Source organism: Bombina bombina, chromosome 1 (assembly GCF_027579735.1).
Source record: "Bombina bombina isolate aBomBom1 chromosome 1, aBomBom1.pri, whole genome shotgun sequence".
In the NCBI taxonomy this organism is placed as follows: Eukaryota; Metazoa; Chordata; class Amphibia; order Anura; family Bombinatoridae; genus Bombina; species Bombina bombina.
In genome coordinates, this window is record NC_069499.1 from 1,456,496,134 (window position 1) to 1,456,521,702 (window position 25,569).

The 25,569-nt window shown below is 39.5% G+C and overlaps 1 protein-coding gene across 2 annotated transcripts in view; it reads left to right on the forward strand.

Annotated features, from left to right (window-relative positions):
• Positions 1 to 25,569, forward strand: part of AFMID (arylformamidase) — a 138,296-nt gene that overhangs the window by 14,057 nt on the left and 98,670 nt on the right. For both annotated transcript variants that reach the window (XM_053706181.1, XM_053706174.1), the window contains exons 5-9: positions 7,859 to 7,944; positions 8,024 to 8,096; positions 8,989 to 9,086; positions 9,179 to 9,257; positions 9,840 to 9,975. In XM_053706181.1, the coding sequence (XP_053562156.1) occupies positions 7,859 to 7,944; positions 8,024 to 8,096; positions 8,989 to 9,086; positions 9,179 to 9,257; positions 9,840 to 9,975 (472 nt within the window). The remainder of the gene's footprint in view (positions 1 to 7,858; positions 7,945 to 8,023; positions 8,097 to 8,988; positions 9,087 to 9,178; positions 9,258 to 9,839; positions 9,976 to 25,569) is intronic.

Genomic DNA, 25,569 nt, shown 5'->3' on the forward strand with positions numbered 1-25,569 from the left:
GGATCTATCATTATTGAATCGTTATGTTAGGATACCAACATTCAAGATGGTTACTGTAGGACTATCCTGCCTTTTGTTTAGCAAGGGCATTATATGTCTACAATAGATTTACAGGATGTGTATCTGCATATTCCGATTCATCCAGATTACTTTTAGTGTCTGAGATTCTCTTTTTAGACAAGCATTACCAGTTTTGTGGCTCTACCGTTTGGCCTAGCCTCAGTTCCAAGAATTTTTTTCAAAGGTTCTCGGTGCCCTTCTTTCTGTAATCAGAGAATAGGGTTTTGGTATTTCCTTATTTGGACGATATCTTGGTACTTGCTCAGTCTTCTCATTTTCGTAGAATCTCATACGAATCGACTTGTGTTGTTTCTTCAAGTTCATGGTTGGAGGATCAATTTTCCAATCAGTTCATTGATTCCTCAGACAAGGGTAACCTTTTTAGGTTTCTAGATAAATTCAGTGTCTATGACTCTGTCCTTGTCAGACAAGAGAAGTTTAACATTGATATCAGCTTGTCAAAACCTTCAGTCACAATCATTCCCTTTGGTAGCCTTATGCATGGAAATGTTGGGTCTTAGGACTGCCGCATCAGATGCGATCTCCTTTGCTCGTTTTCACATGCGACCTCTTCAGCTCTGTATGCTGAACCAATGGTGCAGGGATTACTCAAAGATATCTCAATTTATATCTTTAAACCGATTTTACGACACTCTCTGACATGGTGGACAGATCACCATCGTTTAGTTCAGGGGGCTTCTTTGTTCTTCCGACCTGGACTATAATCTCAACAGATGCTAGTTTTACAGGTTGGGGAGCTGTGTGGGGGTATCTGACGGCACAAGGGGTTTGGGAATCTCAGGAGGTGAGATTTCCGATCAATATTTTGGAACTCCGTGCAATTTTCAGAGCTCTTCAGTCTTGGCCTCTTCCGAAGAGAGAGTTGTTCATTTGTTTTCAGATAAGACAATGTCACAACTGTGGCATACATCAATCATCAAGGAGGGACTCACAGTCCTCTGGCTATGAAAGAAGTATCTCGAATTTTGGTTTGGGCGGAATCCAGCTCCTGTCTAATCTCTGCGGTTTATATCCCAGGTATGGACAATTGGAAAGCGGATTATCTCAGTCGCCAAACGTTGCATCCGGGCGAATGGTCTCTTCAACCAGAGGTATTTCTTCAGATTGTTCAAATGTGGGAACTTCCAGAAATAGATCTGATGGCTTCTCATCTAAACAAGAAACTTCCCAGGTATCTGTCCAGATCCCGGGATCCTCAGGCGGAGGCAGTGGATGCATTTTCACTTCCTTGGAAGTATCATCCTGCCTATATCTTTCCGCCTCTAGTTCTTCTTCCAAGAGTAATCTCCAAGATTCTGAAGGAATGCTCGTTTGTTCTGCTGGTAGCTCCGGCATGGCCTCACAGGTTTTGGTATGAGGATCTTGTCCGGATGGCCTCTTGCCAACCGTGGACTCTTCCGTTAAGACCAGACCTTTTGTCTCAAGGTCCTTTTTTTCCATCAGGATCTGAAATCCTTAAATTTAAAGGTATGGAGATTGAACGCTTGATTCTTGGTCAAAGAGGTTTCTCTGACTCTGTGATTAATACTATGTTACAGGCTCGTAAATCTGTATCCAGAGAGATATATTATAGAGTCTGGAAGACTTATATTTCTTGGTGTCTTTCTCATCATTTTTCTTGGCATTCTTTTAGAATACCAAGAATATTACAATTTCTTCAGGATGGTTTAGATAAGGGTTTGTCCGCAAGTTCCTTGAAAGGTCAAATCTCTGCTCTTTCTGTTCTTTTTCACAGAAAGATTGCTATTCTTCCTGATATTCATTGTTTTGTACAAGCTTTGGTTCGTATAAAGCCTGTCATTAAGTCAATTTCTCCTCCTTGGAGTTTGAATTTGGTTCTGGGGGCTCTTTAAGCTCCTCCATTTGAACCTATGCATTCATTGGATATTAAATTACTTTCTTGGAAAGTTTTGTTCCTTTTGGCCATCTCTTCTGCCAGAAGAGTTTCTGAATTATCTGCTCTTTCTTGTGAGTCTCCTTTTCTGATTTTTCATCAGGATAAGGCGGTGTTGCGAACTTCTTTTGAATTTTTACCTAAGTTGTGAATTCCAACAACATTAGTAGAAACATTGTGGTTCCTTCATTATGTCCTAATCCTAAGAATTCTAAGGAGAAATCGTTGCATTCTTTGGATGTTATTAGAGCTTTGAAATATTATGTTGAAGCTATTAAGTCTTTCCAAAAGACTTCTGGTTTATTTGTTATCTTTTCCGGTTTTAGAAAGGCCAGAAAACTTCTGCCATTTCTTTGGCATCTTGGTTGAAATCTTTATTTCATCTTGCCTATTTTGAGTCGGGTAAGACTCCGCCTCATAGGATTACAGCTCATTCTACTAGGTCAGTTTCTACTTCCTGGGCGTTTAGGAATGAAGCTTCGATTGATCAGATTTGCAAAGCAGCAACTTGGTCCTCTTTGCATACTTTTTCTAAATTCTACCATTTTGATGTGTTTTCTTCTTCTGAAGCAGTTTTTGGTAGAAAAGTACTTCAGGCAGCGGTTTCAGTTTGAATCTTCTGCTTATGTTTTTCATTAAACTTTATTTTGGGTGTGGATTATTTTCAGCAGGAATTGGCTGTCTTTATTTTATCCCTCCCTCTCTAGTGACTCTTGTGTGGAAAGATCCACATCTTGGGTAGTCATTATCCCATACGTCACTAGCTCATGGACTCTTGCTAATTACATGAAAGAAAACATAATTTATGTAAGAACTTACCTGATAAATTCATTTCTTTCATATTAGCAAGAGTCCATGAGGCCCGCCCTTTTTTGTGGTGGTTATGATTTTTTTGTATAAAGCACAATTATTCCAATTCCTTATTTTATATGCTTTCGCACTTTTTTCTTATCACCCCACTTCTTGGCTATTCGTTAAACTGAATTGTGGGTGTGGTGAGGGGTGTATTTATAGGCATTTTAAGGTTTGGGAAACTTTGCCCCTCCTGGTAGGAATGTATATCTCATACGTCACTAGCTCATGGACTCTTGCTAATATGAAAGAAATGAATTTATCAGGTAAGTTCTTACATAAATTATGTTATTTACAATCCTACACTAAAAGGACATAAGAGTCGAAAAAAGAAAACACGCTAATGAATTAAAGCACTTATGGCTAGATTTGGAGTTTTGTCGGTAAAGACCCGAAAAACTAACGCCGGCTTTTTTCTGGCCGCACCATAAAAAGAACTCTGGTATTGAGAGTCCACATAAAGGCTGCGTTAGGCTCCAAAAAAGGAGCATAGAGCATTTTTAACGCAGCTTCAACTCTCGATACCAGAGTTGCTTACGCAAGCGGCCAGCCTCAAAAACGTGCTCGTGCACGATTCTCCCATAGGAAACAATGGGGCTGTTTGAGCTGAAAAAAAACCTAACACCTGCAAAAAAGCCGCGTTCAGCTCCTAACGCAGCCCCATTGTTTGCTATGCGGAAACACTTCCTACGTCTGCACTAAACACCCCTAACCTTACACTTATTAACCCCTAATCTGCCGCTCCCGCTATCGCTGACCCCTGCATATTATTATTAACCCCTAATCTGCCGCTCCGTAAACCGCCGCTACTTACATTATCCCTATGTACCCCTAATCTGCTGCCCTAACATCGTCGACCCCTATATTATATTTATTAACCCCTAATCTGCCCCCCACAACGTCGCCTCCACCTGCCTACACTTATTAACCCCTAATCTGCCGACCGGACCTGAGCGCTACTATAATAAAGTTATTAACCCCTAATCCGCCTCACTAACCCTATAATAAATAGTATTAACCCCTAATCTGCCCTCCCTAACATCGCCGACACCTAACTTCAATTATTAACCCCTAATCTGCCGACTGGAGCTCACCGCTATTCTAATAAATGTATTAACCCCTAAAGCTAAGTCTAACCCTAACACTAACACCCCCCTAAGTTAAATATAATTTACATCTAACGAAATTAATTATCTCTTATTAAATAAATTATTCCTATTTAAAGCAAAATACTTACCTGTAAAATAAATCCTAATATAGCTACACTATAAATTATAATTATATTATAGCTATATTTAGGATTAATATTTATTTTACAGGCAACTTTGTAATTATTTTAACCAGGTACAATAGCTATTAAATAGTTAAGAACTATTTAATAGCTACCTAGTTAAAATAATTACAAAATTACCTGTAAAATAAATCCTAACCTAAGTTACAATTAAACCTAACACTATACTATCATTAAATTAATTAAATACAATACCTACAATTACCTACAATTAAACCTAACACTACACTATCAATAAATAAATTAAATACAATTCCTTCAAATAACTACAATGAAATAAACTAACTAAAGTACAAAAAATAAAAAAGAACTAAGTTACAAAAAATAAAAAAATATTTGCAAACATAAGAAAAATATTACAACAATTTTAAACTAATTACACCTACTCTAAGCCCCCTAATAAAATAACAAAGACCCCCAAAATAAAAAATGCCCTACCCTATTCTAAATTACTACAGTTACCTTACCAGCCCTGAACAGGGCCCTTTGCGGGGCATGCCCCAAAGAATTCAGCTCTTTTGCCTGTAAAAAAATAAACATACAATACCCCCCCCCAACATTACAACCCACCACCCACATACCCCTAATCTAACCCAAACCCCCCTTAAATAAACCTAACACTAAGCCCCTGAAGATCTTCCTACCTTATCTTCACCATACCAGGTTCACCGATCCGTCCTGAAGAGCTCCTCCGATGTCCTGATCCAAGCCCAAGCGGGGGGCTGAAGAGTTCCATGATCCGGCTGAAGTCTTCATCCAAGCGGGAGCTGAAGAGGTCCATGATCCGGATGAAGTCATCATCCAAGCGGGAGCTGAAGAGGTCCATGATCCGGATGAAGTCTTCTATCAACGGCATCTTCAATCTTCTTTCTTCCGGATCCATCTTGCAGACCTCCGACGCGGAACATCCTCTTCTCCCGACGCCTACTAGCCGAATGACGGTTCCTTTAAGGGACGTCATCCAAGATGGCGTCCCTCGAATTCCGATTGGCTGATAGGATTCTATCAGCCAATCGGAATTAAGGTAGGAATATTCTGATTGGCTGATGGAATCAGCCAATCAGAATCAAGTTCAATCCGATTGGCTGATCCAATCAGCCAATCAGATTGAGCTCGCATTCTATTGGCTGATCGGAACAGCCAATAGAATGCGAGCTCAATCTGATTGGATCAGCCAATCGGATTGAACTTGATTCTGATTGGCTGATTCCATCAGCCAATCAGAATATTCCTACCTTAATTCCGATTGGCTGATAGAATCCTATCAGCCAATCGGAATTCGAGGGACGCCATCTTGGATGACGTCCCTTAAAGGAACCGTCATTCGGCTAGTAGGCGTCGGGAGAAGAGGATGTTCCGCGTCGGAGGTCTGCAAGATGGATCCGGAAGAAAGAAGATTGAAGATGCCGTTGATAGAAGACTTCATCCGGATCATGGACCTCTTCAGCTCCCGCTTGGATGAAGACTTCATCCGGATCATGGACCTCTTCAGCTCCCGCTTGGATGAAGACTTCAGCCGGATCATGGACCTCTTCAGCCCCCCGCTTGGGCTTGGACCAGGACATCGGAGGAGCTCATCTGGATGGATCGGTGTGATACCCAGTGAGGTGAAGACAAGGTAGGATGATCTTCAGGGGCTTAGTGTTAGGTTTATTTAAGGGGGGTTTGGGTTAGATTAGGGGTATGTGGGTGGTGGGTTGTAATGTTGGGGGGCTTGGGTATTGTATGTTTTTTTTTACAGGCAAAAGAGCTGAACTTCTTGGGGCATGCCCCGCAAAGGGCCCTGTTCAGGGCTGGTAAGGTAAAAGAGCTTTGAACTTTAGTAATTTAGAATAGGGTAGGGCATTTTTTTATTTTGGGGGGCTTTGTTATTTTATTAGGGGGCTTAGAGTAGGTGTAATTAGTTTAAAATTGTTGTAAGATTTTTCTTATGTTTGTAAATATTTTTTTATTTTTTGTAACATTAGTTCTTTTTTATTTTTTGTACTTTAGCTAGTTTATTTAATTGTATTTATTTGTAGGAATTGTATTTAATTAATTTATTGATAGTGTAGTGTTAGGTTAATTGTAGGTAATTGTAGGTAGTTTATTTAATTAATTTATTGATAGTGTAGTGTTAGGTTTAATTGTAACTTAGGTTAGGATTTATTTTACAGGTAATTTTGTAATTATTTTAACTATTTTAGCTATTAAATAGTTCTTAACTATTTAATAGCTATTGTACCTGGTTAAAATAAATACAAAGTTACCTGTAAAATAAATATTAATCCTAAAATAGCTATAATATAATTATAATTTATATTGTAGCTATATTAGGATTTATTTTACAGGTAAGTATTTAGCTTTAAATAGGAATAATTTATTTAATAAGAGTTAATTAATTTCGTTAGATTAAAATTATATTTAATTTAGGGGGGTGTTAGTGTTAGGGTTAGACTTAGCTTTAGGGGTTAATACATTTATTAGAATAGCGGTGAGCTCCAGTCGGCAGATTAGGGGTTAATGTTTGAAGTTAGGTGTCGGCGATGTTAGGGAGGGCAGATTAGGGGTTAATACTATTTATTATAGGGTTAGTGAGGCGGATTAGGGGTTAATAACTTTATAATAATAACGGTGCGGTCCGCTCGGCAGATTAGGGGTTAATAAGTGTAGGCAGGTGGAGGCGACGTTGAGGGGGGCAGATTAGGGGTTAATAAATATAATATAGGGGTCGGCGGTGTTAGGGGCAGCAGATTAGGGGTACATAAATATAACTTAGGTGGCGTCGCTTTGCGGTCGGCAGATTAGGGGTTAATTATTGTAGGTAGCTGGCGGCAACGTTGTGGGGGGCAGGTTAGGGGTTAATAAATATAATATAGGGGTCGGCGGTGTTAGGGGCAGCAGATTAGGGGTACATAAGTATAACGTAGGTGGCGGTCGGCAGATTAGGGGTTAAAAAAATGTAATCGAGTGGCGGCGATGTGGGGGGACCTCGGTTTAGGGGTACATAGGTAGTTTATGGGTGTTAGTGTACTTTAGAGCACAGTAGTTAAAAGCTTTATAAACTGGCGTTAGCCCAGAAAGCTCTTAACTACTGATTTTTTTCCTGCGGCTGGAGTTTTGTCGTTAGATGTCTAACGCTCACTTCAGACACGACTCTAAATACCGGAGTTAGAAAAATCCCATTGAAAAGATAGGATACGCAATTTACGTAAGGGGATCTGCGGTATGGAAAAGTCGCGGCTGAAAAGTGAGCGTTAGACCCTATTTTGAGTGACTCCAAATACCGGAGGTAGCCTAAAACCAGCGTTAGGAGCCTCTAACGCTGGTTTTCACGGCTAACGCCAAACTCCAAATCTAGGCCATAATGAATTATTTCACTATTACTTGCACTACTGGGACATAGCTGAGCACATCTTGTGAGCCAATGACAAGAGACATGTGTGTGTAGCCACCAATCAGCAGCTAGCTCCAAGTAGTGTATTTGTGCTACTGAGCTTACCTAGGTATGCTTTTCACAGAGAACAGTAATTTTGATTATTAAAATAAACTAAAAAATATCTTAAAATGCATGCCCTATCTGAACTATGAAAGTTTAATTTGTACTTTCATGCCGCGTTAAATAACACAAATACATAGTGTAATATATAGAACTATACAATCCCTTTGTTTTTCTATGTCTAAATGAACAAAATAATAATGCGCAATTTTGGTAGTGACTAATCAATGAGTATGAGGTGCTTTCTTGCCTTTCATTGCAGTAAGGAGGAGTCTGGTTTCATGGTACGACCCCTAGTACTTCATGGTATCGGTGTGATGGTGATGGATTATGACATCGCTCCAAGTGGTGAGGGAAAAAACCCTTCTTCCTTTTTTTGTAATATTTTTGTAATGCAGGGGTTAATGCTTTTTTTTTTTCTTTCAAGGTCATATGGATCTAATTGTGTCACAAGTCAGACAAAGCATTGCTGTGACTCTGAAACAATATTCACAGATCTCGTGAGTCAGTAAATATCTAATAGGATATGAAACCTGTAGCTCTCTATATATCACTGGTGCTAATCTCCCTAAGGGTTAATACAGAAACATAAAAAACAAGGAATGGGGAGCAGCACTAAGAATAGCAATTGGGGTATCTACTATGGGGTATATAGTTAATAACTAATAACTAGTTGTATAAAAGGGTGATTTGTAATACATAAGATAATAGTTACAAAGATGTAATATATAAGAATCTAGGTGTACATTGATATCTAAAACAACTAGGTGAGAGTTAGAAAATAGGTTTATTCTTAACAATTCATATCACATAAAACAATAATATGGATCCGGATCTTGTACAAATTAAATATAAAAATAAAGACCTATGATAATCTTAGATGGACAAAGTGGTATAAAATCTAAAAACATATGATGCTAGAAATAAAGATTTCCAGCAAAAAAAGATAAAAACAAAAAGGAAAAAAAATTGTCCAAGTGCTGTGTTTATCCGTGTAAATTTCCCAAAGTGTTAGGGGACGAAATCAGTAGTGAAAGTTAATTATATTCTCCAATTGAATGTACATAAATATAAGATAGTGTCCTTTAAGTGGTGGGTACTGTAATATACACCTAGTTATTAGGTATTAACTGTATACCCCTAATTGCTATCCTTAGCGATGCTCCCCATTCCTTGTTTTTCAGTTCAACTAATTACCATTCCTTTAAACATTTCTTATTTACAAGTAGCAGTTTTTTTGCACAGCAATGATCCATTTCTTTTTATCTCATCGGCTTGTTTACCTAAGGTTTTGGGGTTTTGCCTTCCAATTTTTGGGGGAGGTAGATACCTGGCCATTATTTATCTTTATCAGACAAAACATGATATCTAAGCCACTTCTCTCTCCTCTAGGGGAGTTTATCTATGTGGACATTCTGCTGGTGCACACCTTGTTGCCATGGCACTCTGCACAGATTGGTCAGCGTATGGGATCAGCCTTGAGGTTAAAGGTTAGTGTGTGCAGGTGCCCAACAGTTTCACTGACTTCCAAGGATCCTTATGAAACTCACTTACACTGTCTCTTATTCTGTCTCCTGGACAGGAGCTTTTCTGGTCAGTGGAGTGTACGACCTTATTCCAATCACCCACACTTATGTCAATGAAGCCCTTAGTATGTCACAGTAAGTCATAAAGAGCATTTTTCTACAGTCTGTATTAATGTTTACAGGTTAAAATCCCTTTTTTCCCTTTACTTCAGATTCCAGTAAAAAAATCTTGTAGTTATACACTTCAAAGACATTCTATAAAATGAATTGTGAGTGTTTCTTATTTCTAACCTCAAGAACCACTAACAGGGCAGATTCTAATTCCCTTCCTGGGCTGATCAGCTGCTCGCTCACTGTAACTGACATTTGAGGACTGTAATTGAGAAATACGAATATAAAGTTTATTACAGATAAGTGCCAGGTAAAGTGTTGTGCCACAGAGACATATGCCAGATATAGGGCCACAGTGAAATATCACAAGGAAACATGCCATGATATTATGTGCCAGGTAAAGTGTTCTATGCCCAAGTATGGCACAATAATATGAGCCTAAAAAGCTGTGTATGTGAAGGCAACATAATACTGTGTGTTGTCTCTATAACTTGATATCTTTTATGATTGTTACAGTTGGGAATTGTATAGCTGTATTAGTACTTGCTACAAAAATGTTGGGATCTCCTTTTTCTATTTCCAACTGGCTCATGTTTACACTTACAGACAGGTGGCTGAGAGAAACAGTCCCATTCGATGTGTGATGCAGACAAAGAGGAATGTCAACAACTGCCATATGGTCCTTGTTGTGGCTGAGCATGATTCTCCAGAGTTCCATAAGCAATCACATGAATACCTAAAGGTAGCTTTTAAATCAATAACTTTATAAAGCTAAAATCAGTCAGAAAGAGCATTCTATTCTCTGGAGCACTATATTGCAGCAGTTTTGCAAGAATGTTACCCATTTGTAGGAGCACTAGATAGCAGCACTATTTCCTACCATGTAGTGCTCCACATGCCTACCTTGGTATCTCTTCAACAAAGAATATCACAGGGACAAAGCAAATTTGATCACAGAAGTAAATTGGAAACTTTTTTTTTAATTATATGCTCTGTCTGAACCACAAAATTGGGTTTCATATCCCTTTAATATTGATTTTGTGTGGAAAAAATGATGAGCCTTTCATTATAAGTATTTACATATATCATTATATGGCAGTAGGTCCAGTCAGCTCCCTGTGGATGTGTATTCAATTGTGTGACATTTGTAATATTTTCAGGTAACTCTTTATATTGTATGTATATCAGAGCACTATTTAAAGGGACACTGAACCCTATTTTTTTATTCTGTGATTCAGATAGAGCATGCAATTTTAAGAAACTTTCTAATTTACTCCTATTATCAAATTTTATTTGTTCTCTTGCTATCTTTATTTGAAAAATAAGGCATCTAAGCTAAGGAGTCAGACAATTTTTGGTTTAGACCCTGGACAGCACTTGTTTATTGGTGAGTGAATTTATCCACCAATCAGCAAGAGCAACCCAGGTTGTTCACCAAAAATACCCCTTCTTACTTTTGAAATAAAGATACCAAGAGATTGAAGAAAATTTGATAATAGGAGTAAATTAGAACATTGTTTAAAATTTCATGCTCTATCTGAATCACAAAAGAAAAAAAATTGGGTTCAGTGTCCCTTTAAATTAAATTAATATATTTTTGGCATTAAAAAAGTTAAATTAAAGTTGTATTTTGATTCAAAAGCTAACAGGAAGCTGAGCTGTGCAAGTTGTTTATTCTGATTTGAAAGCTAACAGAGGAAGTTCAGCTGTAAAGTATGGCCTGATTGCTTACTGGCTAAGTGGATATGTGACAATTTTAATGGTGGACAGTGATACCCTTTACATTTATAAAAACTTTTTTTCTTTCATGTAATTAGCAAGAGTCCATGAGCTAGTGACGTATGGGATATACATTCCTACCAGGAGGGGCAAAGTTTCCCAAACCTCAAAATGCCTATAAATACACCCCTCACCACACCCACAATTCAGTTTTACAAACTTTGCCTCCTATGGAGGTGGTGAAGTAAGTTTGTGCTAGATTCTACGTTGATATGCGCTCCGCAGCAAGTTGGAGCCCGGTTTTCCTCTCAGCGTGCAGTGAATGTCAGAGGGATGTGAGGAGAGTATTGCCTGTTTGAATTCAATGATCTCCTTCTACGGGGTCTATTTCATAGGTTCTCTGTTATCGGTCGTAGAGATTCATCTCTTGCCTCCCTTTTCAGATCGACGATATACTCTTATATATACCATTACCTCTGCTGATTCTCGTTTCAGTACTGGTTTGGCTTTCTACTACATGTAGATAAGTGTCCTGGGGTAAGTAAGTTATTTTCTGTGACACTCTAAAGCTATGGTTGGGCACTTTTTTATAAAGTTCTAAATATATGTGTTCAAACATTTATTTGCCTTGACTCAGGATGTTCAACATTCCTTTTTTCAGACAGTCAGTTTCATATTTGGGATAATGCATTTGAATCAATCATTTTTTCTTACCTTAAAAATTTGACTTTTTCCCTGTGGGCTGTTAGGCTCGCGGGGGCTGAAAATGCTTCATTTTATTGCGTCATTCTTGGCGCGGACTTTTTTGGCGCAAAAAATCTTTTCCGTTTCCGGCGTCATACGTGTCGCCGGAAGTTGCGTCATTTTTTTTACGTTCTTTTGCGCCAAAAATGTCGGCATTCCGGATGTGGCGTCATTTTTGGCGCCAAAAGCATTTAGCCGCCAAATAATGTGGGCGTCTTATTTGGCGCTAAAAAAATAAATATGGGCGACGCTTTTGTCTCCACATTATTTAAGTCTCATTTTTCATTGCTTCTGGTTGCTAGAAGCTTGTTCTTTGGCATTTTTTCCCATTCCTGAAACTGTCATTTAAGGAATTTGATAACTTTTGCTTTATATGTTGTTTTTTCTCTTACATATTGCAAGATGTCTCACGTTGCATCTGAGTCAGAAGAAACTTCAGGAAAATCGCTGCCTGGTGCTGGGACTACCAAAGCTAAGTGTATCTGCTGTAAACTTTTGGTAGCTGTTCCTCCAGCTGTTGTTTGTATTAAATGTCATGACAAACTTGTTAATGCAGAAAATATTTCCTTTAGTAAAGTACCATTACCTGTTGCAGTTCCCTCAACATCTAATGTTCAGAGTGTTCCTGATAACATAAGAGATTTTGTTTCTGAATCCATTAAGAAGGCTATGTCTGTTATTCCTCCTTCCAGTAAACATAAAAAATCTTTTAAAACTTCTCTTTATCCAGATGAATTTTTAAATGAACATCATCATTCTGATTCTAATGATTCTTCTGGTTCAGAGGACTCTGTCTCAGAGGTTGATGCTGATAAATCTTCATATTTATTTAAAATGGAATTTATTCGTTCTTTACTTAAAGAAGTCCTAATTGCATTAGAAATTGAGGATTCTGGTCCTCTTGATACTAAATCTAAACGTTTAGACAAGGTCTTTAAATCTCCTGTAGTTATTCCAGAAGTTTTTCCTGTTCCGGGTGCTATTTCTGAAGTAATTTCCAGGGAATGGAATAATTTGGGTAATTCATTTACTCCTTCTAAACGTTTTAAGCAATTATATCCTGTGCCGTCCGACAGATTAGAGTTTTGGGACAAAATCCCTAAAGTTGATGGGGCTATCTCTACCCTTGCTAAACGTACTACTATTCCTACGGCAGATGGTACTTCCTTTAAGGATCCTTTAGATAGGAAAATTGAATCCTTTCTAAGAAAAGCTTATTTGTGTTCAGGTAATCTTCTTAGACCTGCTATATCTTTGGCGGATGTTGCTGCAGCTTCAACTTTTTTGGTTGGAAACTTTAGCGCAACAAGTAACAGATCATGATTCTCATAACATTATTATTCTGCTTCAACATGCTAATAATTTTATCTGTGATGCCATTTTTTATATTATCAGAGTTGATGTCAGGTTTATGTCTCTAGCTATTTTAGCTAGAAGAGCTTTATGGCTTAAAACTTGGAATGCTGATATGTCTTCTAAATCGACTCTACTTTCCCTTTCTTACCAGGGTAATAAATTATTTGGTTCTCAGTTGGATTCTATTATCTCAACTGTTACTGGTGGGAAAGGAACTTTTTTACCGCAGGATAAAAAATCTAAGGGTAAAAACAGGGCTTATAATCGTTTTCGTTCCTTTTGTTTCAACAAAGAACAAAAGCCTGATCCTTCATCCTCAGGAGCAGTTTCAGTTTGGAAACCATCTCCAGTCTGGAATAAATCCAAGCCTTCTAGAAAAGCAAAGCCAGCTTCTAAGTCCACATGAAGGTGCGGCCCTCATTCCAGCTCAGCTGGTAGGGGGCAGATTACGTTTTTTCAAAGAAATTTGGATCGATTCTGTTCACAATCTTTGGATTCAGAACATTGTTTCAGAAGGGTACAGAATTGGTTTCAAGATAAGACCTCCTGCAAAGAGATTTTTTCTTTCCCGTGTCCCAGTAAACCCAGCGAAAGCTCAAGCATTTCTGAAATGTGTTTCAGATCTAGAGTTGGCTGGAGTAATTATGCCAGTTCCAGTTCTGGAACAGGGGCTGGGGTTTTATTCGAATCTCTTCATTGTACCAAAGAAGGAGAATTCCTTCAGACCAGTTCTGGATCTAAAATATTGAATCGTTATGTAAGGATACCAACTTTCAAAATGGTAACTATAAGGACTATCCTGCCTTTTGTTCAGCAAGGGCATTATATGTCTACAATAGATTTACAGGATGCATATCTGCATATTCCGATTCATCCAGCTCATACGAATCGACTTGTGTTGTTTCTTCAAGATCATGGTTGGAGGATCAATTCACTAAAAAGTTTATTGATTCCTCAGACAAGGGTAACCTTTTTGGGTTTCCAGATAGATTCAGTGTCCATGACTCTGTCTTTGACAGACAAGAGACGTCTAAAATTGATTTCAGCTTGTCGAAACCTTCAGTCACAATCATTCCCTTCGGTAGCCTTTTGCATGGAAATTCTAGGTCTTATGACTGCTGCATCGGACGCGATCCCCTTTGCTCGTTTTCACATGCGACCTCTTCAGCTCTGTATGCTGAACCAATGGTGCAGGGATTACACAAAGATATCTCAATTAATATCTTTAAAACCGATTGTACGACACTCTCTGACGTGGTGGACAGATCACCTTCGTTTAGTTCAGGGGGCTTCTTTTGTTCTTCCGACCTGGACTGTAATTTCAACAGATGCAAGTCTTACAGGTTGGGGAGCTGTGTGGGGGTCTCTGACGGCACAAGGGGTTTGGGAATCTCAGGAGGTGAGATTACCGATCAATATTTTGGAACTCCGTGCAATTTTCAGAGCTCTTCAGTTTTGGCCTCTTCTGAAGAGAGAATCGTTCATTTGTTTTCAGACAGACAATGTCACAACTGTGGCATACATCAATCATCAGGGGGGGACTCACAGTCCTCTGGCTATGAAAGAAGTATCTCGAATTCTGGTTTGGGCGGAATCCAGCTCCTTTCTAATCTCTGCGGTTCATATCCCAGGTATAGACAATTGGGAAGCGGATTATCTCAGTCGCCAAACGTTGCATCCGGGCGAATGGTCTCTTCACCCAGAGGTATTTCTTCAGATTGTTCAAATGTGGGAACTTCCAGAAATAGATCTGATGGCTTCTCATCTAAACAAGAAACTTCCCAGGTATCTGTCCAGATCCCGGGATCCTCAGGCGGAGGCAGTGGATGCATTATCACTTCCTTGGAAGTATCATCCTGCCTATATCTTTCCGCCTCTAGTTCTTCTTCCAAGAGTAATCTCCAAGATTCTGAAGGAATGCTCGTTTGTTCTGCTGGTAGCTCCAGCATGGCCTCACAGGTTTTGGTATGCGGATCTTGTCCGGATGGCCTCTTGCCAACCGTGGACTCTTCCGTTAAGACCAGTCCTTCTGTCGCAAGGTCCTTTTTTCCATCAGGATCTCAAATCCTTAAATTTAAAGGTATGGAGATTGAACACTTGATTCTTGGTCAAAGAGGTTTCTCTGACTCTGTGATTAATACTATGTTACAGGCTCGTAAATCTGTATCTAGAGAGATATATTATAGAGTCTGGAAGACTTATATTTCTTGGTGTTTTTCTCATCATTTTTCCTGGCATTCTTTTAGAATTCCGAGAATTTTACAGTTTCTTCAGGATGGTTTAGATAAAGGTTTGTCCGCAAGTTCTTTGAAAGGACAAATCTCTGCTCTTTCTGTTCTTTTTCACAGAAAGATTGCTAATCTTCCTGATATTTATTGTTTTGTACAAGCTTTGGTTCGTATAAAACATGTCATTAAGTCAATTTCTCCTCCTTGGAGTTTGAATTTGGTTCTGGGGGCTCTTCAAGCTCCTCCTTTTGAACCCATGCATTCATTGGACATTAAATTACTTTCTTGGAAAGATTTGTTCCTTTTGGCCATCTCTTCTGCCAGAAGAGTCTCTGAATTATCTGCTCTTTCTTGTGAGTCTCCTTTTCTGATTTTTCATCAGGATAAGGCGGTGTTGCGAACTTCTTTTGAATTTTTACCTAAGGTTGTGAATTCCAACAACATTAGTAGAGAAATTGTGGTTCCTTCATTATGTCCTAATCCTAAGAATTCTAAGGAGAAATCGTTGCATTCTTTGGATGTTGTTAGAGCTTTGAAATATTATGTTGAAACTACTAAGTCTTTTCGAAAGACTTCTAGTCTATTTGTCATCTTTTCCGGTTCTAGAAAAGGCCAGAAAGCTTCTGCCATTTCTTTGGCATCTTGGTTGAAATCTTTAATTCATCATGCCTATGTCGAGTCGGGTAAAACTCCGCCTCAAAGGATTACAGCTCATTCTACTAGGTCAGTTTCTACTTCCTGGGCGTTTAGGAATGAAGCTTCGGTTGATCAGATTTGCAAAGCAGCAACTTGGTCCTCTTTGCATACTTTTACTAAATTCTACCATTTTGATGTGTTTTCTTCTTCAGAAGCAGTTTTTGGTAGAAAAGTACTTCAGGCAGCGGTTTCAGTTTGAATCTTCTGCTTATGTTTTCATTAAACTTTATTTTGGGTGTGGATTATTTTCAGCAGGAATTGGCTGTCTTTATTTTATCCCTCCCTCTCTAATGACTCTTGCGTGGAAAGATCCACATCTTGGGTAGTCATTATCCCATACGTCACTAGCTCATGGACTCTTGCTAATTACATGAAAGAAAACATAATTTATGTAAGAACTTACCTGATAAATTCATTTCTTTCATATTAGCAAGAGTCCATGAGGCCCACCCTTTTTTTGTGGTGGTTTTGATTTTTTGTATAAAGCACAATTATTCCAATTCCTTATTTTATATGCTTTCGCACTTTTTTTCTTATCACCCCACTTCTTGGCTATTCGTTAAACTGATTTGTGGGTGTGGTGAGGGGTGTATTTATAGGCATTTTGAGGTTTGGGAAACTTTGCCCCTCCTGGTAGGAATGTATATCCCATACGTCACTAGCTCATGGACTCTTGCTAATATGAAAGAAATTAATTTATCAGGTAAGTTCTTACATAAATTATGTTTTCTCAAAACAGAAACATCAGTTTTAGACACACACACAAAAACTGTAATACACTTTAAAGTTCTTTCTTTTAAATGGAACTAAGAAAAAAATATCTGTGTGTTAAAGGGACACTCAAGTAAAATTAAACTTTTATGATTCAGTACGAGCATGCAGGTTTAAGACTCTTTTCAATTTACTTCCATTATCGAATTTTGCACAGTCTATTTATAATCAATCACACTTTCTGGGGAACAAGATCCTATGGAGCTCACAGGGTATACGTTTACTAGTCTGTGATTGGCTGATGTCTGTCACATGATACAGGGGGCTGGAAAATGGGAGAAAAAATTAATTTGTCAGAAAAAAAATCTACTGCTTATTTGAAATTCAGAGTAGGTGTTAAAACATTGTCTTTTTATTATGCACTTGTTAATTATGTCATTATAAAGCATTAAGTGGTCCTTTAAGTATATTCAATATATCTATATTTTAAGAGACAGTGTACTGTACATTTTACCCCTTTGATGTGTTTTTATGAGTCCATTTTACCTGCTGAATTATATGAAATAGCCTCTCTATCTTTATTTTGTCATTTTAAATAGCTGTTTCCATGTTGAAACCTCAATACTAAAGTAATATCAATAGAAAAGCTATGCAGACAAAAGGCATCAGAAGAAATTAAACTCTCACACAGAGATTACATGTGTTATGTTCTCTGTGTAGTCTTCAGCCTTGTTAGCCGCACCAGTCATTATGTTATTAAATACTAGAAGGCGCTCAAGGGAGCCTAAAGAAAAAAAAGATATATTGCACATGTGCTGCAGTCAGCACGCGACTTGTAATCTAGCCGTCAGTGAGGGTGGGAGATATAGCTCACCCCTTGTTAAAGCGTGTTCTTGCCCTTGTTAAAGGGTGTTCCTGCCCTTGCTAAAGGGTGTTCCTGCCCTTGCTAAAGGGTGTTCCTGCCCTTGTCAAAGGGTGTTGTGTTCCTGCCCTTGTCAAAGGGTGTTCCTGCGCCAGATGTAAATGCACTTTTCTGCTGATTGCCTGAGTACATGTTCCCTTTAAGTAGATCAAGGTTTCTCTGATAAAATTATTTCAGTTAATTCATATAAAGATTATTCATATTCCCCTCTGTATGAGTCATTCTAGCCGCCTTTCTTGCAAGTACAGACAGAATAAAATAATTAATACTCCCTGGACTATGTTATTCAGAAATTTATAAAATGACAAGAAATATGTATATACATGCACAGAAAATCAGTGTTAAAGTGAAGGTCCACTTTGATGAATTAGTACCCGTTTTTTAATAAACCTTTTAATCCTGGCAGCCGCTCCAGCACTTCCTCTGCCCGTCACAAGCCGTCTTCTCGGGTCCAAAATGACTAATCCGGCTTCCTCCAATCACAGTGTTGCATCAGGCCAAGATTCCCCCGGGGGGGAAAGCTGTGATTGGAGGAAGCCTGATTCGTCATTTCTGAAGTCTGCAGAGGCTTCCAACAGCCGGGGGAAATCGCTGGAGCTGCTGCAAGGATTAAAAGGTAAGTTTTTTAAGTAAACAGTGAAATGTCAATTTTGATTAATTAAAGTGCCCTTGTTTTTAATAGGTTTATTAAAAACCGGGCACTAATTCATCAAAATGGACCTTCACTTTAAAATATAAAATGGTACCAAAAGATTATGGGACTTTAACTGCATCAAATTCACTGTGCTATTTATATTTTATTGGTGGAAAAAAATAGTGTTGTTTATCATTGTGTTTAAACCACATTATATATATTTTTTCATGACAGTTTAATCTCCTTAAAGGGACAGTAAACCTTTTGTAATTAAAAGACATTTTTGTTGTGTTGCTATAGAATAATATATCAGCCAAGTCTAAACATTTTTAAGGCAAATTAACATCCCTTTTACTGTAATTATTTTTCAATATCAAAACTCCACCCACTATTTGCATTACTTGGAGGAGCCAATCTAGGTTTAAGTCTGCAGACAACAAGGCTAGCCATGTTAGTATAAAGTACTCTGTTTTGCAGTTGTTATCATTTAAAGCCAATTAGTGAAAGGTATGTAGCAGGGTTACCCTTTTTAAAGTCAGCCGTGTGCTTTTTATCTTCTGAGGGTTAAAAATTGTTCTTTTTTCAGAGCTAAATTACATGAAAAGGGGCCAAATAAATAACTAAAATATAATGCAAAGTTGTTTCCCTATGCAAAACTAAACATTTTATTGAAACATCTAAAGGTCCTTACTGTCTCTTTAAGGATAATAATATATATGCTCTTACTGGTGAGCATGTTTGGATGAATACATTATTTATGGTACATGAACTAATAACTGAAAGATTCAATATTGCAGTATTGGCTATAGAAAAGCTATGTAGAAACAAGGGGCAGAAGCAGAAATCAGCCTCCCAGTGTGTGTGTGTGTGGGGGGAAGAGAAAAAGTGCCCAGACCATTTGAATTCCTTCCTGTAGGAGGTTTGAATATAATGAACGCTTAAAGGGACACTGAACCCAAAATTTTTCTTTCATGATTCAGATAGAGCATGACATTTTAAGGATCTTTCTAATTTACTCCTATTATCAAATTGTCTTTATTCTCTTGGTATCTTTATTTGAAATGCAAGAATGTAAGTTTAGATGCCGGCCCATTTTTGGTGAACGACCTGGGTTGTCCTTGCCGATTGGTGGATAAATTCATCCACCAGTAAAAAAAATGCTGTCCAGAGTTCTAAACCAAAAAACTTAGATGCCTTCTTTTTCAAATAAAGATAGCAAGAGAATGAAGAAAAAAATGATAATAGGAGTAAATTAGAAAGTTGCTTAAAATCGCACGCTCTATCTGAATCACAAAAGAAAAAAATTTGGGTTCTGTGTCCCTTTAACCCCTTAGTGACCGAGAACGTGCAGGGTACGTCCTCAAAAAAAGACAGTTAATACCTGAGGACGTACCCTGCACGTCCTTGGTCTGGAAAGCAGCTGGAAGTGATCCTGCTCGCTTCCAGCTGCTTTGCGGTTATTGCAGTGATGCCTCGATATCGAGGCATCCTGCAATAACCCTTTTTAGCCATGCGATGCAGAGAGAGCCACTCTGTGGCCCTCTCTGCACCGAACATCGATGGCCGGTATCGTTGGTGGGTGGGAGCCGGGTGGCGGCCATCGATGGGCCTTGTGATGTGGAGGGGGGCGGGATCTTGGGCGGGGATAGCCAGGGGCACGCACGGACACATGCGCGTGCACGGGGAGGGAGCGTGTGGGAACCGCTACACTACAGAAAAACTTGGGTTAAAAGTGGGAAAAAGGGGGGGAAAGATCTTACAAAAAAATGATCAGGCAGGGGGTGGGGGGTTGGTCTGTGTGGGGAGGGAAGCTACACTACAGAAAAAAATTAAAAATAAACACATTGTTTTTTTGCAAACTGGGTCTGCCAGTACCCAAGATGGCCCCCAATAAGGCAGAGTGGAAGGGTTAGAGAGCTGTTTTTTTGGGGGGGGGGATCAGGGAGGTTGGGGGCTAAGGTGGGATCCTTCACAGCAGCATATGTAAATATGCAGGGGAAAAAATTACAAAAATTCCAAGATACCTTTTATTTTAGTACTGGCAGACTTTCTGCCACTACTTAAGATGGCGGGGACAATTGTGGGGTGGGTGAGGGAAGGGAGATGTTTGGTAGGGATCAGGGGGTGTGATGTGCCAGGTGGGAGGCTGATCTCTACACTAAAGCTAAAATTAACCCTGCAAGCTCCCTACAAACTACCTAATTAACCCCTTCACTGCTAGCCATAATACACGTGTGATGCGCAGCAACATTTAGAATACACGTGTGATGCGCAGCAACATTTAGCGGCCTTCTAATTACCAAAAATTTTCTGAACAAAGGGGATCCCAGAGAAGCATTTACAACCATTTGTGCCATAATTGCATAAGTTGTTTGTAAATAATTTCAGTGAGAAACCTAAAGTTTGTGAAAAAAATTGTGAAAAAGTGAAAAAAAATTTTTATTTGATCGCATTTGGCGTGAAATAGTGGCATGAAATATACCAAAATGGGCCTAGATCAATACTTTGGGATGTTTTGTAAAAAACAAATATATACATGTCAAGGGATATTCAGGGATTCCTGAAAGATATCAGTGTTCCAATGTAGCTAGCGTTAATTTTGAAAATAGCAAAGTGCTACTTGTACTTATTGCCCTATAACTTGCAAAAAAAAGCAAAGAAAATGTAAACATTGGCTGTTTCTAAACTTAGGACAAAATTTAGAAACTATTTAGCATGGGTGTTTTTTGGTGGTTGTAAATGTGTAACAGATTTTGGGGGTCAAAGTTAGAAAAAGTGTTTTTTTTCCATTTTTTCCTCATATTTTGTATTTTTGTGTTAGCAAATTATAAGATATGATTAAAATAATGGTATCTTTTGAAAGTCCATTTAATGGCGAGAAATACGGTATATAATATGTGTGGGTAAAGTAAATGAATAAGAGGAAAATTACAGCTAAACACAAACACCGCAAAAATGTAAAAATAGCCTTGGTCCCAAACGGACAGAAAATGGAAAAGTGCTGTGGTGATTAAGGGGTTAATGTACTTGCCTGAGTACATCATCCATTTCAAAAATAATTTACACATGGGAAAAAGGGGATTATATCACTCCCATGTACATGGACATGACTCTATGTTCTCTGGAGCTTTATCACTTTTGAAAATCATAGGGTGGATTTGTAGCTGTATCCAAAGATTATTTTACAATCAATTTAATCAAACTGATTGCAAAGGATAACTATAATATACAAACAGAGAGAGAAGCAGTCTGCCAGGAACGGACAACTGGCGGCCCAGTTACCACCTGGGAGCTGCTTCTTTTTTCCTAATTGTGCTTTTCACAGAGGAAAACTTTCATGTAGTATATCAGTCTGATCCTGCTTAACAAGGTCAGTCCAGCCCTGAAATACCAGGCAACTCTCCTCTGAACAAGGGAAACGGCAACCCCAGACGATCGTTTCGGCCTCTTTGGGCCCGTCAGTGAGGTGCAGCCATATCTCTCTACCATTGGGCAAGGACTCCACATCTGGATTCCCCCATCACCCTTAGGGAGACTTTCCCCAGGATCAGTATACAAATACAAACAGAGAGAGAAGCAGTCTGCCAGGAACAAGCTCAGTGTCTTGTTCTATGGCCCGGTTACCACCTGGGAGTAGCTTCTTTTTGCCAAATTGGGCTTTGCTCAAAGGATAATCTGGGGTTGCCGTTTCCTTTTTTCAGAGGAGAATTGCCTGGTATTTCGGGGCTGGACTGACCTTGTTAGGCGGGATCAGACCTATATACTTCAGGAACGTTTTCCTTGGTGGTGCCGATCGTTGGTGGCATGGGAGGGTAAGGAGGGAGGCGGGTGGGCGGCCCACTGCTGGAGGGGGTGGGTGGTAGGGGCGGGACCGCTACACTACAGAAAAAAAACTCAGAGCGGCAGGGAGGGGAAAGGAGGGAGGGGGGAGCAGGTAGAGGCGGATCATACTGTGAGGGTGGGTAAGAGGGTGGGAAATCGATCTGAGAAGGGGAGGGGGTAAATGGAGGTGGGGGCAGCTACACTACAGAAAAACTAAATTTATGCTTACCTGATAAATTGCTTTCTTTTACGATATGACGAGTCCACGGATTTCATCCTTACTTGTGGGATATTAACCTCCTGCTAACAGGAAGTGGCAAAGAGCACCACAGCAGAGCTGTATATATAGCCCCTCCCCTTCCCCTCCACCCTCAGTCATTCGGCCGAAGGTTATAGGAAGAGAAAAGGAAAGGCTAAAAAGGTGCAGAGGTGACTGAAGTTTTCAAAAAATAAAATAAACCTGTCTTAAAATAACAGGGAGGGCCGTGGACTCGTCATATCGTAAAAGACAGTAATTTATCAGGTAAGCATAAATTTAGTTTTCTTTTACAAAGATATGATGAGTCCACGGATTTCATCCTTACTTGTGGGAAACCAATACCAAAGCAATAGGACACGGATGAAAGGGAGGGACAAGACAGGAACCTAAACGGAAGGCACCACTGCTTGAAGAACCTTTCTCCCAAAAACAGCCTCAGAAGAAGCAAAAGTATCAAATTTGTAAAATTTGGAAAAAGTGTGAAGGGATGACCAAGTTGCAGCCTTACAAATCTTTTCCACAGATGCATCATTTTTAAAAGCCCATGTGGAAGCCACAGCCCTAGTAGAATCAGCTGTAATTCTTTCAGGAGGCTGCTGTCCAGCAGTCTCATATGCCAGGCGGATGATACTTCTCAGCCAAAAAGAAAGAGAGGTAGCCGTAGCTTTCTGACCCCTACGCTTTCCAGAATAATCAATGAATAATGAAGACGATTGACAGAAATCCTTAGTTGCCTGTAAGTAAAGCTTTAAGGCACGGACCACGTCCAAGTTATGTAACAGACGCTCCTTCTTAGAAGAAGGATTAGGACACAAGGAAGGAACAACAATTTCCTGATTAATATTCTTATTCGAAACAACCTTAGGAAGGAACCCAGGTTTGGTATGTAAAACCATCTTATCAGAATGAAATATGAGATAAGGCAAATCACACTGTAATGCTGAAAGCTCAGAAACTCTTCGAGCAGAAGAAATAGCAACCAAAAACAGAACTTTCCAAAATAATAGTTTAATATCTATGGAATGCATAGGTTCAAACGGAACCCCTTGCAGAACTCGAAGAACTAAATTCAAACTCCAGGGAGGAGTAATAGGTATAAATACAGGCTTAATTCTAGATAGAGCCTGACAAAAAGACTGAACATCTGATACATTTGCCAAACGTTTGTGAAACAGAATTGACAAAGCTGAAATTTGTCCCTTTAAGGAACTTGCTGATAACCCTTTCTCCAATCCTTCTTGGAGAAAAGACAAAATCCTAGGAATCCTAACTTTACTCCATGAGTATTGGATTCACACCAATAAAGATATTTACGCCATATCTTATGATAGATCTTTCTAGTGACATGCTTTCTAGCCTGTATCAAATATTGATAACTGAATCAGAGAATCCTCGCTTCTATAAAATCAAGCGTTCAATCTCCACGGAGTCAGTTGCAGAGAAATTAAATTTGGATGTTGGAAAGGACCTTGAATGAGAAGGTCCTGTCTCAACGGAAGTTTCCACGGTGGCAGAGAGGACATGTCCACTAGATCCGCATCCCAAGTCCTGCGTGGCCACGCAGGTGCTATCAGGATCACTGAAGCTCTCTCCTGTTTGATTCGAGAAATCACGTGTGGGAGGAGAGGAAACGGCGGAAACACATAAGCTAGGCTGAACAACCAAGGTACTGCCAAGGCATCTATCAGTTCCGCCTGATGATCCCTTGACCGGGATCCGTATCTTGGAAGCTTGGCATTCTGGCGAGATGCCATCAAATCCAATTCCGGTCTGCCCCATCTGAGAATCAATGAGGCAAATACCTCCGGGTAAAGTTCCCACTCCCCCGGATGAAAAGTCTGTCGACTTAGAAAATCTGCTTCCCAGTTCTCTACCCCTGGGATAAAGATCGCTGACAGATGACAAGAGTGGGCCTCTGCCCAACTGATTATCTTGGATACTTCTATCATCGCTAAGGAACTCCTTGTTCTCCCCTGATGATTGACATATGCCACAGTCGATATGTTGTCCGACTGGAATCTGATGAATTTGGCCGAAGCCAACTGAGGCCACGCCTGAAGCGCATTAAATATTGCTCACAGTTCCAGAATATTGATTTGAAGTAGAGACTCCATATAAGTCCAAACACCCTGAGCCTTCAGGGAGTTCCAAACTGAACCCCAGCCCAGAGGGCTGACATCTGTTGTCACTATCACCCACAAGGGTCTGCGGAAACAAGTCCCCTGGGACAGATGATCTGGCAACAACCACCAAAGAAGAGAGTTTCTGGTCTCTTGATCCAGAATTATCTTTGGAGATAAATCCGCATAATCCTCATTCCACTGACCGAGCATGCACAGTTGCAGTGGTCTGAGATGAAAGCGAGCAAACGGAACAATGTCCATTGCCGCTACCATTAATCCGATTACCTCCATACACTGAGCAGAGGAATGGACAGAAGTGCTCGGCAAGCATTCAAAACCTCCATTAGAAATACTTTCATGGCTACCAAGTCTATCAGAGTTCCCAAGAAAGGAACCCTTGTTTGTGGAACAAGTGAACTCTTCTCTATGTTCACCTTCCAGCCGTGAGTTTTCAGAAAAGACAACACTGTGTCCATGTGAGATTTTGTCAGATGATATGTTGATGCCTGAATCAGAATATCGTCCAGATAAGGCACCACCACTATCCCTTGCGGTCTGAGAACCGCCAAAAGAGACCCTAGAACCTTTGTGAAGATTCTGGGTGCTGTGGCCAACCCGAAAGAAAGAGCCACAAACTGATAATGTTTGTCCAAGAAGGAGAACCTTAGAAACCGATGATGATCTCTGTGAATTGGAATATGAAGGTAAGCATCCTTCAAATCCACGGTAGTCATATATTGACCCTCCTGGATCAGTGGCAAAATCGTTCGAATTGTCTCCATCTTGAATGATGGAATTCTTAGAAATTTGTTTAGACACTTGCGGTCCAAAATGGGTCTGAACGTTCCCTCTTTTTTTGGGGACCATAAATAGGTTTGAGTAAAACCCCTGTCCCTGTCGCCTCTCTCTTTATCTGGTTTGCAGATAATTTTGAAAGATGAAATCTCCCTCTTGGGAAAAAATCCTTGAATTCCAATTGATAACCGTGGGTCACTATTTCTAGTGCCCAGGAATCCTGAACATTTCTTGCCCAAGCCTGAGCAAAGAAAGAAAGTCTGCCCCCTACTAGATCCGGTCCCGGATTGGGGGCCACCCCTTCATGCTGCTTTGTGGAAGAAGAAG